The 19,346-nt window shown below is 39.6% G+C and overlaps 1 protein-coding gene and 1 long non-coding RNA gene across 2 annotated transcripts; one reads left to right on the top strand and one right to left on the bottom strand.

Moving 5' to 3' along the window:
* Positions 1-5,681: 5,681 nt before the first annotated feature.
* Positions 5,682-11,492, bottom strand: LOC148663180 (uncharacterized). Its single transcript, XR_015937132.1, has 3 exons — positions 11,414-11,492; positions 6,452-6,505; positions 5,682-5,985 (listed from the first exon to the last, which is right to left on the bottom strand). It is a non-coding gene; the product is annotated as an uncharacterized LOC148663180 (long non-coding RNA).
* A 2,557-nt stretch (positions 11,493-14,049) lies between these two features.
* Positions 14,050-18,674, top strand: LOC148663179 (uncharacterized). The gene is made up of 7 exons (XM_088631354.1): positions 14,050-14,198; positions 15,209-15,276; positions 15,607-15,693; positions 15,933-15,995; positions 16,620-16,712; positions 17,640-18,008; positions 18,454-18,674. The coding sequence occupies exons 2-7, from the start codon at positions 15,235-15,237 to the stop codon at positions 18,637-18,639; spliced, it is 840 nt and encodes a 279-aa protein (XP_088487480.1). The 5' UTR covers positions 14,050-14,198; positions 15,209-15,234; the 3' UTR covers positions 18,640-18,674.
* The last annotated feature ends 672 nt before the right edge of the window (positions 18,675-19,346 follow it).

Genomic DNA, 19,346 nt, shown 5'->3' with positions numbered 1-19,346 from the left:
AAAAATCAATACGTATTTTTTATTACTCTATAATTTTGTTTTCAAGGATCCTTAAATTCATGTCTTTAATGTTTATAAATTGAAATACTGTCATGGTTAACTCTTCATCTTTCATGTTATTGTCAGATTGTAATATGTCAAAGCTTCTTGCTACAGGTTTCTAAATTTGTGTCCTCTGCCACCAGGAGGGATCATCTCAAAAGTCTGTGACAATTGATGACACAAATATCACCTTAATTCCAACACTGCCAGAGTGTCACACCAGTGTTTAATGTTTGAAGTGGTCTGTCCTAGTCTTTGGATCCTTTCTTGGATTGGAGCTTTTCTTCCTAGGTTTTTCTTAACTTGGTTCTACTCACACAGGTCACTTGATTTTCAAACATGCTCTTCAATCTCTGTCTCCATTAATCATCAGACAATGGAGTATTCAATCTAATTAATTCTGTGTTGAACAAAGGTTAATCAGCAGTTCACTAATCAGCTAAATAAACCAGTTAAATAATCTTTAAAAAAACTATTTCTATGAAAACTTTCATGTGGGAAGAACTGAAATTAACGAAGGAAGAGGTGGAAGGAGTGAGCTTTGAATGGGTGCATTGTGTCGGTAGGAGGAAACTGGGAAGAAGCCCTGTATTAACCAAACCCTGGCCTGTAGTGGCTCGGTTTTCGAGCTACAAAATGAAGTTGATATTAATGGAAAGAGGAAGAGAGTTAAAAAATAATCATTGATTAACCATCAATTCCCACCAGAAATTGTGGCCAGAAGGAAAAGGCTGTACCCCATTATGAAAAGTAACCGGCAACGAGGTGTTAAAGTACGTCTCATTCTAGACAAATTATATGGATGACAAGCTTTTTAAAGATCCAAAAATTACTACATGGCTGTAAGTAGTAAAAGACCATAATCAACGTTTTTCTTTTATTTTTTTGATAAATGGACTCTTGTAAACATAGGCATGGTTAAGTTAATCAATTTAAATAAAACTGCCTGTAATCTAGACTACATTAAACTGCTCTGGGGTCTCTGGCTAGTCTCATTTTGTCCTAAAATCAATTGGAATTGAAATTTGGGAAGATAGCCTTGCCCTCAGAGTACAATATGTTTCAAGATATGAAATGTAACAATGTCTACAAAATCACTCTTGTGCTTTTTTATGTACATTACTTTTTGAAGCTGTGAAGCTATATTAATAACGGTTAGATTTAGATACTGGTATAATAATTACCTTGGGTGAGTAAAAAGCAAGGTTTTTTTTTCAGCTTCATGATCAGTAAGGGAAAGGTGGGGGGGGGGAGAGGAAAAAGGGAAGGTTGAAGGAAGGGGAATGGAGGGAGGGGGGTGGGAGCTAGAGACAGCATTTTGGAGGCAACGCTTTGGTGGTCTGGATATACAACATTTTAATCTACTCTCTTACTCTTACACTGTATTTTTTATGCTTAATGGATAATTGTCTTAACCTTATGACATGGAATGTTAAAGGTTCAAATAGTATAACCAAACACAATAAGATATTAAATAGTTTGATGAGGTTAAAAACACAAGTAGCATTCCTGCAAGAAATTCATTTGAAAACTGAGGATGTGCATCACATGTGTAGATATTCGGCTGGACAGGCTAATGGATCTAGAGTTTCATCAAAAACAGTGGGGTTGCCATTCTTATTCATAAACCTGCTCCCTTTTTACTCAAAAGTAAAATAGAGGATCAGAATGGTAGATTTATTTGTTTAACTGGTAAATGGAACTCCTGGTTAGTGACTTTTGTTAGTGACATGTGCATGGTCCTAATTTAGATGACCCAATATTTATTACAAAGATAGAAGCTGAATTAGTAAGGTCGGCAAACACATATTATTCTTGGAGGAGACTTCAATATAGTAATGAATCCTAGTGTAGACAAAACTGAGAAACAAGTGAAAAAACCTTCCAAAGCAACTCTATCACTTCACAAATTGATCAAAATTATCAGATGTATGGAGAGTCCTCCATCCCTCAGAAAGAGACTATACTTTCTTCTCTGATAGACACAAATCCTTTTCCGTAATTGATTATTTCTTTATTTCTCAAAATATCATGCAACACACCAGGGATGCAGTTATTCATCCTAGAACCATCACTGATCATAGTCCTATACAGTTAATACTTTCACTACCTGACGTAATAACACCATTAGGAAGATGGAAAATTAATAACTCCCTACTACAAGAGGCTGATTTTAAAGGCAAGTAGAGTTGTTTAAGGGGAGAATTCATTAGAATTGCTACTTTTCATAAAAAGCAAAGGGAGTCAAAAGAAGGTTGCCTACTCATCATAATGAAGGCTAACAGCTCAGACTGAGGTAATCTGATACAAGTACAGCTACAATATAATGAGTTATTAAGGATAAAAACAGAGTTTTACATTAAGTAGAGCTCAACTTAACTTCTGTGAAGAGGGGGAAAAAGCAGGGAAAATGCTTGCAGCCAGGTTAAAAAAGAGCTGTACACAATACTACTAGCAGCATCAAGAAAAAGGATGGGTCAATTACCCAAGATCAGAAAGAAAGAAATTAAACCTTTGTTAGTTTCTTTGAAAAATGTATATTCATCTGAAGCCTCTAGCACAGTGGAAGATATGCAGTTCTTTCTTGCAGATACAGAGCTCCCAAAATTTAGTACAGAAGAAAGAAATATTCTTGAGTCATCTCTCACTCTATCAGAAGTTAAAGAAGCCATTGCTTCCTTTTCTCACAATAAATCACCTGGATCCAATGGATTTAAAGCTGAGTTCTACCAGACATTTCAGTCCATAATTAGTCCAATCTTACTGCAAATATTTAATAATATGTGGTTAACAGACAAGACCTCTTTAATAACTCTTGTACAGATGCAGCCATTCAAAATGCACGGTACAAACCTATACCGGACGCAACTACTCACGTTATACCGCGGTACGTGATTGGCTGGCCAAAGTGACCGACAGGGATACTTGTGGTGCATTGGTTGGTAGTGAAAAGATTTAATAACTTACACTCTTTACTATGCATTTTTTTAATCTGTTTAGTATTGAATATTTATATGGAATTTTACAACTAAAGGGAAATTTTAGTAGCTGAGCATAAAAAGAAGAGGAGCATAACGCATCTGATGATTATAAACGATATTAATTTAGGAACATAAACATATTGTGTAAACTGTATATGGCTGGTATTGGTATTTTAAAGAAAAAATACACACCGGTATTCCACTTTCTCCCTAAACATTTTAAGCATCAAAGTCTTACATGTGGTTATTTTGGAAACGTTTTTACGTGCTCCTTCTGACCATATTAAGTTTATATACTTTGTGAAAAGTGCTAATGTTTTAACCTTTTCTGCGAATACGCTCATTATCGGAGTAAACAAAAGCATACTTTTAGAATTTGATTAATAAGGAATATAATATGGAATTGTGTATCTAAAGAAATTAATAACAATATAATTATATTCTTAGACAGTAGCTCAACTAGTAGTATAATATACTTTCTATGTGTGCTTCAGTTTCACTATTTACCATGTAACTATGTCTGTGATGTGAAGGCTTTAGCGTGTGCATTGTAAGCCTGAGGTCCTCGGGACAAGTCCTACTGTCACCATCACTTTTCTTAACAAATAAACATTTCTTTGAAAAACTAAAATAGCAAATGTTATGGACACAACTGTATATTGACATTTTTTATATTTCTAAATATCACAACTGTTCGAAGCTACCTCATTTATTATTAACAACAAATAATTTGAAGCTGCTACTACTGTCGTTATTACTGATAATAAATATTATCGTCACTATATTGAATTTGTTGGTATTTCTAAATATCACAAAATGTTCAAAGTTAAGTGATTATCATTTTCCATGAATACTTTCACTCGTTATCACAGTAAAAGAAACTTTTCAGAATTTAATTATTTAAGCAATAAGGCACTCGAGGCCTGTGCCACAGTTAAAAGGTGTTGTTAGGCCCAACACGATAGTAACTCGTTGCAACACAACGCAGAAACACAGCCACAAGTAACATTTGCTAGCAAATAGAGGGCATTAGCTAGCCAATATGATAAATAGAGGGGGGAAAAGCAATTGGGGAAAAAAAGACTTGCTGATCTGTTCTACATACCAGGAATAGAACAGAAGCACGTTAAAGCCAGAACCCATGTAAATTACTAAGTTAAAGACTTTGATACATAAAATATTTATGATGAAGGTGGAAGGTTGTGTACTTTTGTCCAACTGAGCAATCTTGCTTTTATAAAATATACCTACTTTTTAATGTATAATGATTAACATGCTGTAATACACAGTTTAAAATTAAAAGTCTAAAGAGTATACAACTTAAATTCTTAATTGGATAAAGATTTTCCCTCAGCAGTGAACAGGATTCGAAACCTGGTGTTTTCTGGCGACAGCTCAAATGCTGTACATGAGAGGCTAAGCTTTATTAGCTCCATCTGGCAATGATTCCGGATAATAATACCATGACTGCGGTAAAATGCAGTATGATGTGTTATGATGCAACACACCCACCACATTTTACCGCAGCATACCTAGCTCGTTTTGAATGGCTGCATCTGTATACAGTATAAGAAAGGCAAAGATCCATCATTTTGCAGTAGTTACCGCCCAATAAGCTGAATGAACTTGGACAATAAGATTCTAGCTAAAGTACTCGCTAATCAGTTAGGTAAGGTGCTATCAAAAATCCTACATCCCAATCAAACATGATTTATGAAAAATAAATATTCTTCAGATAATACAAGAATGCTGTTTAATGTGATTTATCACACTTAACGTAGTAAATCAACACCAGCTATATGCACACTGGATGCTGAGAAGGCCCTTTTTTGTGAATTTAAGATTTTTTTGTTATTGTCTAAATAGAACAAAAACAAGAGAGTGAAACAAAATAAAAATAAAGAAGTCATCCAAAGTTGGGGGTTGGAGGTGGGTTAAAAAAATAATTTCTTAAATCAAGTCAGCTCTTTGCTCTTACACTTCACCCAGCACTAGATCACTAACAGCTAGTAACATGTCTAGTCCTTATCTAATGAAGCTCATCTAGTTTGGGATACTACTCTAGAATCAAAACTTGTGTCCTGGACAAAAAAAACAGCCAGTTTATTGTTTTCTCCCTCACACTCTGAGATCTCCTCACTGTGTGCTATTGTCAAGAATATTCAACCTGTGTCATCTACACTTCTCTCTCGTCTATGAGGGGAAAGTATGATCTCCCACTGATATACAAAGCTTAGCTCCTTCAGTTACAAACACCTTCCTAATGCCTCCTTGACTTAGTCACGCAGATCCATTCCTAATGAGCCCTTGCCCTCATTCTCCTGCCAGCCTAGAGCCAAGGTGAGGACTGATGCCTTTCTCCTTCTAGCTGGTCTATTAATTATCCCAGAGGAGTGGGACCATGTAGACATGGCCAGGAATACTTTAGCTCTCTGAGACAGGTTACCTGGACTGAATATGTATGTCATTCATTGTGGCTTCTAATGAAGTATTGTGTGACACAATAGAAGAGTCAACCATGAGCATAGCGGTGTCAGTCCTTTTAAGGGTACTTAATAATAAACTTAACAATGGCAGGGATGGTTACCTTGATAGCAGATGAAGTATCTGGTGAAACTGCAGGGCATATCATGCCAAGTACCCTGACTATCCATCGCTGCACAGTCTTCATTCATATTCCCACTATTGTTTGGCTCCCCACTATGCCAATTGCGGAAAAGAGTCTCACCCTCCCTGTAGAAATCACTGCCTGTCAGGGACCACTGCCATTCTACATAAAGTCCTATCCAGGCATAGAATGTCTTCTCTGCATTGCTGAGAAGCCTGTCTAGCTGTTCCCTGCTGTGGATGGAGGCCAGGTCAATATACTTTTCTCTGCAGTAACGCTGAGCATCGGTCCAATTCAGCGGAGTGCTCACAAAGTGATACTGATGTGTGCGACACAAAGAGAGTTTGCAGAGTCCTGGAAATACACAACACAACCCACAAGAGGTTTCAGTCAAGCACTGCAACCACACATAAGTTAGGGTAACATCCGTCGATGAGGTTAGTTTAGGGTGGGAATCAATATTTCCACTTGTCTCATACTGTGTGATGTCAAAGTAACTTCCACATGAAAAAGAATTTTGATATTCGATGTTTTGGACAATCAGTTTGTGCAATTTGTTACTCACAGCTATGCCATTTGTCTATAAAAACAACTTTGAGTGCACCTTTACCAAATCATTCTTACCAACTGCAGATGATTGGTTATTAACAGAGTTAGCTGGTTCTAATCATGTGACCCTAATGGTATTAAGTATAATATTATTCATATTATTTAGCAAAAACACTGTGAAAGGGAGGAGAGTAGCAAATTTGTAAAAAGCTACAAACTACAGTGAAGAAACTGGTAACAAAGATCAAGATTTGTAGCAGAAGACACTGACCTGAGAACAGTAGGATGAGAAACACACTCTTCTCCATGCTTCTGGATTTCCAGTCTGGAAATGTATAGAGGAACAAATATATCAAAAACATGGAATGAGAGAAAAACATTAACATTGTGACCTCAGAATCGAAACCTACTTCTCTCTAGGTTTACACAGATTAAGTGCATTTGTGTTCTGTCATTACTGGAGATTATGCTGATAGCCAACAGACACTGCTATCACTCAGAGCTGCTGTCCACCTGCTGTCACAAACACTTGAAGGCAACCTGAGAATGGAGGTTTATAGTGTTATAAAAGTGCAAGCAAACGAGACCTAGTAAAGACATTTAACAATGGAAGGAACCGAGTTTTGTTAAGATACTGTACTAAAGGACTGATTGGATAAAAGTAAAACAACTAAAACTATGTCTGGGTTTTTGCAGGGTGAGTTTATTTGTGCAGTAATTAGATAGCTGCATTAACTCAGTTTTCACATCTTCAAGGCACATACAGTGATAAATTATTATTGGTAATGAATTTTTCATGTCAAAGAATATTTTGTGGGCGTACAGTGCATCATGCAAACAGTATTATTTTCTATTTCCTGCATGTTTCACTTTACATAGGGGTTACTCAGGAATCTTTGATTTCCGAGTATGAAAGGCAAAAATAAAACAAAATGCTAAAATCCTGAAATAATGAGTAGTGCTCTGGAATGCGGGGATGACATTATCAGAAATAGCCATTGTGTAATATGAGGAAGAATCTAGTATAGTTCCAATGCTATGTAATGGTCACTTTCAAACACCCACTCATTGTAATAACAGAGGTGACCAGCTGTACTCAGACTATAAAAACTTCCAGCTATGAGAAGTTACACCTTCTTTGAATCTTCTTTAGTGTTCTTAGGAAAATTGAAAATGTTGTCACAAATTCCTTAGAGTATACTATATATAATACTCATAGTATACTGTATATATATATAATATCATATATGTATATATAATATTTACAGTATTATCTACATGGATTGTAGTACTATTTTATCTTCAGAAAATAATAAAATTGCTTAGCTTATAGCCTGTTGCAATGTATAAATTGTATGAAAAATGTCTTATACCTTGTTCTTGCACTGTTTATAATTGTTTTGAAGTAAAATATTATGTGTCTGGGGAAAGCACAGTGTTTAATTCCTGTCAAAGCATTTCTTAAATGTAAATAATGGCCCTGGGAATATCTGCACAGCTGCCTGGTTTTATAATATCCTTAAAGAAATAAACATGAAATAATGTCTAAACAGCCATTCAGTCTGTGTCCAGTTTCTATGTCCAGGCTGTGATATTTGATCTTCTCCTCTCTGGACAGTTAGGTCTGCCTGTGTCCAGGTTCAATTTCCATACTGTGGTCATTGAGGTTGTCCTCTCTGGATGGAAAGGTCTGTCTGTGTCCAGTTTCAATGTCCAGACAGTGGTCCCTGAGGTTTTCCTTTCTGGATAGCCAGATCTGTCTATTTCATTCATATGCACAGACTGTGGTCACTAAGCCTGTGTTCTCTGGACCTGGACAGTTAGGTCTCTCTGTGTCTACAGATGCAGCCATTCAAAGTGCGAGGGTCAATAGTGTGAGGGTCTTCAGCTCAAAATGAAAAGCTAAAGTGTAATGTAGGCTCTGAATGGGTTAAACTTGGACTTGCCAGTGTGGTGATGTCACTGCCTTTCAAATGAAATCCTGCTTGAATCCTGCTAAACTAAAAATTAGACACAAGAAGAGTATTATTGGACAATGTTGTGAGGCTCTGGTGAAATTTTTCTGTGAACTGAAGAGTTGAAGTGTAAAGTGTCTCCTCCTTAAACTTGTTAATGCAACATGGAAGATATTACTGTATTAATGATGTAGCGCTTCTGGGATCAAGTGGGTTTGCGCCCTACACCCTGCGGTACCACTATGTACATACAGTACGAACATGTTGTGATATTTAGAAATCAATACAGTGTCCATAATATTTGCTATTTTCGTTTTTCAAAGAAATGTTTATTTGTTAAAAGAAAACTCATGGCAATAACTGGATTTGAACACCTGACCTCAGGAGTATAAGTCAGTCACTTAAACCATCATGCCACTGATGACACAGCAGTACACATATCAATAGAAAGTCTTATACTACTTTTTGTGCAACAGTACATGAATATAATTATATCATTATTAATTTATTTAGATACGCAATTCCATATTATATTTCCTATTAATCAAATTCTAAAAGTATGCTTTTGTCTACTCCGATAATGAGCATATTTGCAGAAAAGGTTAAAATGATCACTTTTCACAAAGTATATAAACGTACAGTAATATGGTCAGAAGGAGCACGTAAAAGCATTTCCGAAATAACCACATATAAGACTCTGATGCTTAAAATGTTTAGGGAGAAATGAAATACTGGTGTTTATTTTTTCTTTAAACTACCAAGACCAGCCATCTACAGTACAGTTTACATACAATAATATGTTTATGTTCCTATATTAATATCTTTTATGAGTATGTGAAAGGAATGGTGAGTCTGAGATTCTCAAGAATTACTTTGCATGATTGGGAACAAATGCGAAATGCTGTGGTGTTACTTTTTGTCAATGAAAAAATAAAGTATTTTCGTTTACAAAGAGGGTTGCAAAGAATGTGGACCAGGGTAATACTTTCAGTTTACAGCTTGTCCAAGGTCATTCATTATTAATACTATTAGTAATATCTTTGGTAAAGACTTTGATGCATACAATATTTCTGCGTAATTAAAATATTTATGATAAAGGAGGTAGGTTGTGTACTTGTGTACATACAGGCACTCAAGGCTTGCTGATCTGTTCTACATACCAGGAATAAAACAGAAGCACGTTAAAGCCAGAACCCATGTAAATTACTAAGTTAAAGACTTTGATACATAAAATATTTATGATGAAGGTGGAAGGTTGTGTACTTTTGTCCAACTGAGCAATCTTGCTTTTATAAAATATACCTACTTTTTAATGTATAATGATTAACATGCTGTAATACACAGTTTAAAATTAAAAGTCTAAAGAGTATACAACTTAAATTCTTAATTGAATAAATATTATCCCTCAGCAGTGATCGGGATTCAAAACTGGGTGTTTTCTGGTGACAGCTCAAATGCTGTTTATGAGAGGTTAAGCTTTATTAGCTCCACCTGGCAGTTTTACAAGGTGATTCCAGATACTATTAACATAATCTAATTTGCATAATGTATGATGCGGTATAACCTGAAACGTATTTAGATGTGACAAACCCACCGCATTGTACCACACCATACCCCGCATTGTACCACTCGTTTTGAATGGCTGCATCTGTATAATGACATGCTAAAGGAACTGAATCTCTGTCTTAAGGAATATTGTTCACTGGCAGCCTAAAGACACTGAATCACTTTAGTCTGGGACACAGAATACAACAAGTAGATCGTATATGAGTATATTAGAACCTCAAAACCATAGAGGCAGTCAACTCAGACAATTTCTTCACAACAAACAATGACACATAAACCCAAGGGTGTGTGCAACGCATTTAAAACTAAGATGAGGCAGTTTCTTAAAAATGACAAGAGTGGACACCATGCCATGAATAAGAATGACATGTCAAAATTTGACAAGATCTGTTTTCCTCTTGCTGCTTTTCTCCTATGCTTACTTATCTTAAATGCCGATTAATTAACTGTGCAGTTTACCATGTTTTACATGTAGTGCATTTCTACTGACATCCAACACAAGTCTATCAGTGGATTTTAACCTTTAAATCTTTACTACAAGGTCTGGTTTACTTTTTTAAATGTGAACAAAGGTATCAGTCTGCCTTTTCATACCACAGCTTGTTTTATAATCAAAAGAGTAGCTTAACTGAAACAATAATTAAAAGCAAAAACATGGCGTAAATTGAATGGTATAATTTTTTTTGTATTTTATAGCAAGGAGTGGTTGTCTGAACTGTGTTTGCAATGGGTTATAATAAGAAAGAATGGTGAAATATTCTATGTGTGAAAACTTTGTTTTGCCTTCCAGGACTTCATTGTAAACTGTTCTCTTGTGTTTTAAGGAAAAACAAACTGTCTGGATAGCTCCTAATAGTAATATAAATAATGTTATAATTACTGATATACATTTAGTTCATATATATATAGTTGCTAATTGTATATAATTAGTATTATCAGCAATAGCTACAAAATACTGTGAAAAGAGCAAAGAGCTAGAACATAATAAAGCAATGTTGAATTATTATTTTATATATAACACATAAAGTCAAATGAAATACGTTTGTCAATATAAAATGTATAGTTGCATGTTGTGTAATATTTTGATTTCTTGCTATTAAGTTAAATCTGTATTATCTTTAAGTAGTGCAGTTGAAATTTAACACCTCTTGTAGAGTTCTTGTAGAGCTGCAACACACAAATCATTTCACAGACAATTTACTGAAACTGTACACATTTGAATATATTAAATCATTGTCTGCCTTAATTTAAACCCAGAACTCTACACAAAGATCAAATTCTGCATTAACTGTAGTAGTATCTTTAATTGAAAGAATAGCGAGTAGAACATCAGAATTTCCTAAAACTAGCAATATTCTTCTATTATTTTGAGCTCTTCTGATTCTTTTTGTATTTGTTTTGTGTCTCTAAAATGACTTTTAGAGTCACACTCAGAAAATTAAAATGGAAATAAACAAAGTATCTGTCTTATCTACTGTCACTGTTTCAAATAATGTGGACACCCTGATTCTCTATTTAATTTTACTTCAATAATTTAAGAGGCTTTACCCAAAAGAACACAGACAGTAATACATCAAATGTATCCTTAAAAATGGAACACCAACCACCTTTGACACAACCTCTGGAGCTTATCATCCTGACTGCCTGTCTGAAACAGAATCAGTGCCTCCTTCTGACCAAGCTCAGAGGTCAAATAATAGTGGAACACTTACTAGCAAGAGAGAAGATGGACAGGCAGCTCTCCGTTGTCATCAGGACAGAGTGCAGCTGAGACCCCTGTCTTCACCCCTGAGCCCACAGGGCAACTGAGCTGCTGCTCCGCACCCCAGACCCCCAGTAACAACACAGCCCCCCACCCCGCCAATCACACACAGCACTGCCTTTTCAGACTGACAGCAGGAACCTCTCACACAGGCGGGACGGCCAATCACACAGGGCCCTTTCAGTCTTCTCCATATATATCAGAGACACATCACTGTTTCCTCTCCCTGAAGACACTCCCAGCAGCGCGGAGGAGAGGAGAGACAGGAGCAGCTCTGTGTCTCACTGGAGGAAACACAGATACAGATACAGACAGCAGGGCTGCAGGTGCTGCAGGGGCAGGAAGAGATCAGATATTAAACTAAGAAAAAATTGTAGACAAGTATTATATTTTTAAATCAGTATCAAGATAATTAATTATGCATATATGGTCCTGTAATTCCTGCTGTCTGTATCAGGAAGTGTCTAGTGACTGGTGTCCAGAATGTGGTCCTTTGTGCTTTGCTGTCTGTGTCAGGCAGTGTCCAGTGACTGGTGTCCTGAATATAGTCCTGTGTGCCTTGCTGTCTGTGTCAGGCAGTGTCCAATGACTGGTGTCCTGCAGTGACTCACAGAGTTGTTGTGTCTCCAGACAGTAATGTCTTCTGGTCCTCTTCAAGGGCAGTGTGAGGAGAGCCTGTGCTCAAGGTGGCAGTGAGGTCATTCAGGTCAGCACAGGAATCCGGAGTCAAGGTGGACTGAATAAGAACTGGCTGTCCTGTGACTGTGATCAATAATTTAAATGAAAAAGAAAGAAAAGCCCAGCAGTGATTGTCCCTTATGTACTGAGCCTGTTGGACAGCAGCTCTTCCAGTTGACTCCCTCAGACCCTGAGTCTGTCTCTGTACAGCTACAATCCAAACAGATGTTCCAGCCCCTCCAGTTGTGACCCCAGTGTCTCTTTGTGTGGAGCCGACTGCATGACTGAGACTCTCTAACAGCACAGTGGAGCTGAACTGATACTGATGGACTGATACACCTCCAGTCTGAACAGTGTGAAGGCACAGCCCACATCCTCTTCCTTATTATGATAGGTAGTAGGAGCAGCAGTAAAATATTAGTAGTAGCAGTAGTATCAGTGGCAGCAGCAGTTGTGGTAGCAGTAGTACCAGAATGGAGGCTGACTCTCAGAGCTCCAGTGTCAGTATGAGGAGAAGCTCTCAGACCTGACTGCTGCCAGAGCCTCTGAGCCTGAGTGGCCATGAGCCCTGAGCTCCTCAGCAGCTGAGAAAAGCCTCCTGTCTCCTGAGGTCACAGTGTGGTTGAACACCTGCGCTGTCTTCCTGCTCCTTCTCTTCTCTCTCCTCTTTCCTGTCTCTCTCGCTGTGTGTGCTCTTATCTGTCCATCTCTCTCTCCTCTTCTCTCACTCTGACAGTCTGTGCAGAGTATCTGAAGGGGTTGTAACATTGATCGGCAAAGGAAAAGACTTCTCAGAGGCAGAATAATAAAAAAATCTTTATCTCCTCTCAGTCAGATTCACAGCTCAGACTCACACACAGAGCTCTGGGTCCTTCAGTACTTTACCCAAACTCCTCCCTCCTGAACACACAGAAGCTCATCTCCATTCTTCTCTTTATCCTGACAATCCAGAACCAGAGGACATTGAGACAATCAGTGCTGCTACATGAACAATATCAGACAGAACAGCCTGGACTCAAGTCACATCTCCCCCTTTTCTCCTTCCTCACAGCCTCTTAGAGACAGAGCAGAGCTCCTGGTTCTCCTCTCCATGAACAGGGCTCAGGGGTCACTGATCTGGCAGCTGTGAGCTCTGTTCCAGGTCAGAAGCAAGAAGCTTCTATTAACCCTTTCCAGGCCCTCCAGCCCTTCAGTATTACTGCCCTGATTCATTGTCTTTACTGTAAGTCAGCCTCCATCCCTCTGTCAGAAGTGTTTTACTGAAAATTGAGCAATATGTGATTTTCTCTTATTATTATTTTTACTGATTTAATGAACAGCAGTATTGCTACTCTTATAAGTGTAATATGATTATTAGCAGCAGCAGACTGATGGTCTTGTCTATGATAGTGACCAGTTGACCAGTCTGTAGCTCTGAGCAGTGGGACTCAGATCACACAGAAGACCTGTCTGTGTGTTATTCCACACCAGCCCTGGGATTCAGCGTCTCCCACACGTCTCTCACGGAGTCTTATAAATATACAGTTAAACAGAGTCTGATAACAATTATACAGTTAATTAAATCACCAAACTGAGTGGAAATAAAAGCAGGAGATGATGCTCTTCAACCTTAAAACCGCTTATTACAGGGACTTGTGCCCTTTCTCTTCTGCTCTACCGGAGTATGCTTTACAACGCATAATAAAGACTAATGTCTGTGAAGTAAACTATTTTTTTTGTTTAATAAATTGTATTCCTCGGTTTGTCGGTCTCCTTCTCCAGCTGTTATGAATCGCCTCTCTTCACAGCCTGGTGTTTTTTCTTTTGGAGATGATACAGTATATCTGTAAGAAAAGCTCCCCGGGCTCCGGACAGGAGTCTCCTCCAGCGGAGACGCGCTCTGCTCTGTCAGAAAGAGCGCTGTGACGTCACAGACACCAGCCAGAGCGCCGGGATCAGAGAGCGAGACCGCGGGAGGAGCGCTGAGAGCACGGAGGAGAGATATTGATAACTTATGTATCGACAACCACTTAATTCAACTAAAAAACCTTAGAATCATCAATTAACTTCACCGATTGGTGAGTACTGATTCTTTTCTTTCTTTAAATTCTTTAAATATCTAGAAAAGAGTCAATACAGCCTGTATCGATCAAATACCATAGTGCGTTTAGTGTTCATAATGTTCAATCCCAAATTAAAGAATGATTATTCAAATGATTGTTTAGAAATTGTATTCTAGAGCTTGAAAATTATATTCCAAGTTGATAAATTTGTGTAGGTAACAGTTTAAATGCATTTTTCCATTGTTTACAAATTATAAGTATGGTAACCACGGCGACACGTGCCACTTCACTGTGCCCAGCTAGGTGTCTCGCCTTCGTCACAAAGAGTGGTTTGACGTCACGGACTAATACTAATGCGAGTGTATTCATATTTAATATTAGTGAGAGTACAATCGGTAGCTTTAATATTAATGCTAGTGTTCATGTCAGTATTAATGGTGATTGCGCTTCTGATAGTTTTGATGCCAGTATTCATGTTAATATTAGTTATAATTATAGAGTTACTGTTAGAGTATTTACACTAGTAGTCATGTTAGTTTTAGTGATAGCATTATTGTTATTTGAGTATTAGTAGTGTAGTAGTAGTTTGTGTCAGTGATAATGATAGTGTAATTCTTAGTGATAGTGTTACTGTTTTAATGTTAGTGGCATTTGTGTTAGTGTTAGTTATACTGTATTTGTAGTTATGAGTGTGTGTGTTTTTGTCTGTGTGTGTGTGTGTTGGTGTGTGTCTATAAGTATTTGTAGTCTATGTGTGTGTCTGTGAATGTGTGCGAGTATGTGTGTGAGTGCCTGATTGTGTGTATAAATGTATGTCGTGTCTGTGAGTGTGTGTTGTGCCTGTGTGTGTGTCTGTGAATGTGTGTCTGTGAGTGTGTGTAGTGTATGTGTGTGTGTGTAATGTCTGTGTGTGAATATGTGTGGGTGGGTGTCTGTCAGTGTGTTATAATGTGTGTGATTGTGTGGGTGTATATCTGTGGGCTTGGGCTCCACTCGTGTGTCTGACAGAAGTGACCCATCAACAGGTGTTGAGGTCCAGAGTCGCCTGAGAATGGAACCATTTTCTAGATTCCAGACCAATGTCCAGAGAGCTGTGAGTGCTCTGTTTTTATCACTATTACTAGTAATGACAGCAGTAGTAGTATTAATATCAGAATTAGTATTAGAATTTGTAGTCATGGTCATAGTAGTAGCAGCAGAAGTAACAACAGTGGTAGTTGGATTATCCAAGCACTTACTCCAGGAACTACAGTATTACACATTTATACTCTATTTTCCAGGTATGTTTTGTAAAGTGCTGTGATGTTCTGGATTAAAAGGCAAAATATAAGACAAAAATTGATTGATTGATTGATTGATTGATTGACTATGAGAGTGAAGTCTGGTCGAACTTGTTTGTCTAACTGAACTGTCCTGTCCACAGATGTCAACAGAGGTGAACAGAGAAGATGTCCAAACTCACCAGAGACTGGAGACAAGTTTGAGAGTCAGGCCCCAGACCCAGAGAGCTGTGAGTCCACTGCTGGTCTTCTTCATATTGTGATTCTTCCTCTTCTTCCTCCTCCTGAAATTAAAGCTCATCGCAGTAGCAGGGCTCTGTTGTCTTCTCTTGAGGAGGAGAAAGACTCTACCTGACAGTGTGTGCATCTGCGTGTGTGTTAGTGTGTGGGAGTGTGTGTCTGTGGGTGTGTGTGCTTGTGAGTCTAGTCCAGCCCGTGTCTGTAACAGAACTGTGTCTGACATCCCCAGATCAGGAAGGAGGTAACAGGAGACTCAGCCAACACAGGAGCCAAACCCAAGACCCCAAGAAAAGCAAGTCTGCATTATTATTATTATTATTATTAGTAGTAGTAGTAGTCGTAGTAGTAGTAGTAGTAGTAGTAGTAGTGAGAGGGTGAGTGTGTGTGAGGTTGTGTGTGAGAGAGGGTGAGCATGTCTCAAACTCCATTCCTAGAGGGTCTGGTGAATCATCTGGTTTCCTGCCCAGAGGTTTTGGTTACAAAGTTGACCTATTTTTTTAATTAAACAAAAAATATTCTAATACTGTACCTTTATCCAGACCTTAAATATCCAACTGTGCCTTGAATATTTTGAGTCTTCAACAGTGAGAGACATCAAAATATATTATTAAACACATTATTTCCACATCTTCTTATGAAAATAATTAGATTAATTGTTTAATTGGCTAGCCCCGTTTGGAAAGAAAACCTGGAGATGCACCTGGCTCTCCAGGGATTGTGATTGGGCTTGAGACCCCTGGTCTAGCAGAACTGGCCCCTCAATAGGGATGTTGGGGATCATGAAGCTGGATAGCTGAGGGCTGGACACTGCGTCTGGATCGAGGATGACAGGCCACTGTCATGTAGGGTCATCTTGGCCCATGATGATGATGTGTGTTTGTCTGACTGGCTGGTAACTCTGTTTTCTCCTCCCCAGCACCGCCTGGAGAAACTCACTCAAGTTGAGAGAGGAATGGCCGAGCAGAGAGAAGGGTGTCACACCGAGACCTGGAGCAGATCCCACAGGAACGTGAGTATTGGCTTCAACAACAAGGTTGGATAGCTTGTTCCACACACCCACCTCCCTCTACATACAGTAGTAACTCCTGTCCTGACTGTAGGGTCTCATCCAGCTCTCTCTTAAGATAAGCCACACTATCGGCTTCAACAACATGGCTAGACAGCTTGTTCCACACACCCACCCTCCTCTATGTAAAGAATACTGTATTAATACTGTTAGACTAAGAATAAACCTGTACTGAGACACAAACTTGGTTGGCTTCTGCTGGTGAGACTAAAGCAGTCAACTTGCTGACAGGTCTTGACAGAGGTGGATGTGACCCTGAAAGGCCGGAGAGGGGGAACCGATACTGAGGCACTGAGCAAAGATTCTTCCAGTGTAAGACAACCAATGTGTTCTGCTCAGGATGATGATGGTGATGCAGATGGTAGTGTAGATAATGAAGGTGGTTATTATGATGATGTTGATGGAAAGGTGTTGATGATGATGATGGTGGACATGATGATTGTCATGATGAAGAAGGATATGGTGATGAAGATGGTGGAGATCATTTATTAGAAATGTGATGAAGATGATGGTGACGAAGATAGTGGAGATTATAATGGTGGAGGTGTTGATGATGGTGACACAGTCATGCCTGTGTGTGGCTGTGTGTGAAAGGGAAGGTGGGGTTGGATCAGGTCTGCCGCTTTCATCTGATAAGACTGTCAGAGGAAGAGGGAGCAGACTCCCCCTGCGTCTCACCCCAGGCAGCCGAGAGCTGCAAGTCTGTGAGCCTGATATGTCTGTGACATCTGTCGAAAGTTTGGTTTCAGCTGCAATGATGGTGACTGTGATTGCTGGGAGACCAGGGGCAGGGCTTGATCCTCCTGGAGAAGACCCTCTCAGTTTTCTCTCTGTCCTCCTCATGCCCTCTCTGTGCCCCTGTCCCCTCAGGCTAGCCAGCCAATCACCAGGCAGGAGACCGAGACCCAGCTGTGGAACTACCCTAAGGGCCCGGAGAGGGATCTGCAGAAGGACAGGGCATGGACCTCCTCCTTGGCAGCCCACATACCCCATTGCTCGCCCCCTCACACACCCCCTCACCCACCCCCTGGTACACCCGCTCACCCGGGCCTGACCCCAGCGGCCCTGTGGCGGCTCAGGGAGGGCCTGCAGGTCGAGCTGAAGGGGCTGCTCCAGGAGGAGGAGATACGGGTGCGGACCTGGGCTCAGAACATGATATCATCTATCCAGCTGGACTGCCTGGCGCTGTACAATGAGCTCCTGCCTGACTTTGAATCAGAGGGTGCATACGCGGGATTGGTAAGTCCCTTAAACCCCTCCCCCTTGCTTGAATCACACTGAGGTATGCAGGGGCTGGGGCGACTCACCTCTCCAAGACACCTGCGTCATCCCACTCCCATTTCACCTCAACATGGTTCTGAGAAAATCTCCTGTCCCCAAGGGGAGAGAGACAGGAGCCGGGCTGGGCCTCCAGCCCTCTGTTTATTCAAGATTATTGCCTCAGGAGGTGGGTGAGGTGGAAGACACACTGTCTACAGATCACCACTAGGGACAGCGTAAAGCAGGGGGTGAGACTCTTGATCATGGATAAGGATAACAGTGGGATGACTCCCCCTCTCTTGACTCACTGCCTACTGATGATGTTATGTCACTCCAGCTCCTCCTCATGGTGGTGTCTGCAGTCAGGCAATTTGGAGAATCGTTGAGGGATGATGATGAATATTCACCTTTCTTGTTCTCCCAGGGCACAGGAATCATGAAGCAGGACAACTATGAGGAGGTGAAAGAGGCGCTGAAATCCTACTTCGAAAATACAATGGCCAGGTGTGACTTATCTGAGGTGGACAAGTGCTTCCGCCAGGCTGCAGCTGAGCTTGACCTTATTCTGCAGAAGTACCTGGGAGATGTTGTGGCCGAGGTCTGTGAATAGCAGGTTTATTTTGATAAAAGACATTTCTCATCCCCTTCTATTGTTGGTGTCTATTTCATGTAAAGGATTTGACTTGAAAATGAAATGTTTAATCGACTTACAGGGAGTCTTCTTTAAGATGTATATCGGATAGCTCTCCACTGTCACTTTACTGGACTTTTGAAGTAACCAATCTACAATGAAAATATATACTGCACATCTTAAGGAACATGAAGAGAAATCCTTGTGCTGATTGTCACCAAAAATGTTACAAATTAACCGCCAAACTGTTTAACATGTCCAGCCACCTCTTCCTATTTTGCAGTGATTATAATTCGTTCAGTTTCTTCTCTTGTATTTTCCTTACTGTTTCACTGTCCCCTTCCCCCATGTGGAGATGGATCCACAGACGAAACCCTGTTTCACCATTTGTTTGTTCAAAGTCTTTGGACTGACTTGCGACTTGTGAAGCCCCAGTGGCACAATCAGTCAGTGTGCACAGCAGAGTCATGGTGATGTTGTGTGTTCACGCCTCACCTGGAGCAATGGCACCTACAGATCCAGCCATTCAAAATGTGTGGAGTACATGGCGGTAAAACGCGGTGGGCATGGCGAATCATACCACATTTGAATTGAAATATGATAATAGTATCTGGAAGCACCTTGTAAAATCACCAGGTGGAGCTAATAAAGCTTAACATCTCATATACAGCATTTGAGCTGTCACC

Source organism: Lepisosteus platostomus, chromosome 5 (assembly GCF_059453375.1).
Source record: "Lepisosteus platostomus isolate fLepPlt1 chromosome 5, fLepPlt1.hap1, whole genome shotgun sequence".
Classification (NCBI taxonomy): domain Eukaryota; kingdom Metazoa; phylum Chordata; class Actinopteri; order Semionotiformes; family Lepisosteidae; genus Lepisosteus; species Lepisosteus platostomus.
The sequence above is the reverse complement of the archived record's forward strand: the minus strand, read 5'-3'. Positions and strand labels throughout refer to the sequence as shown.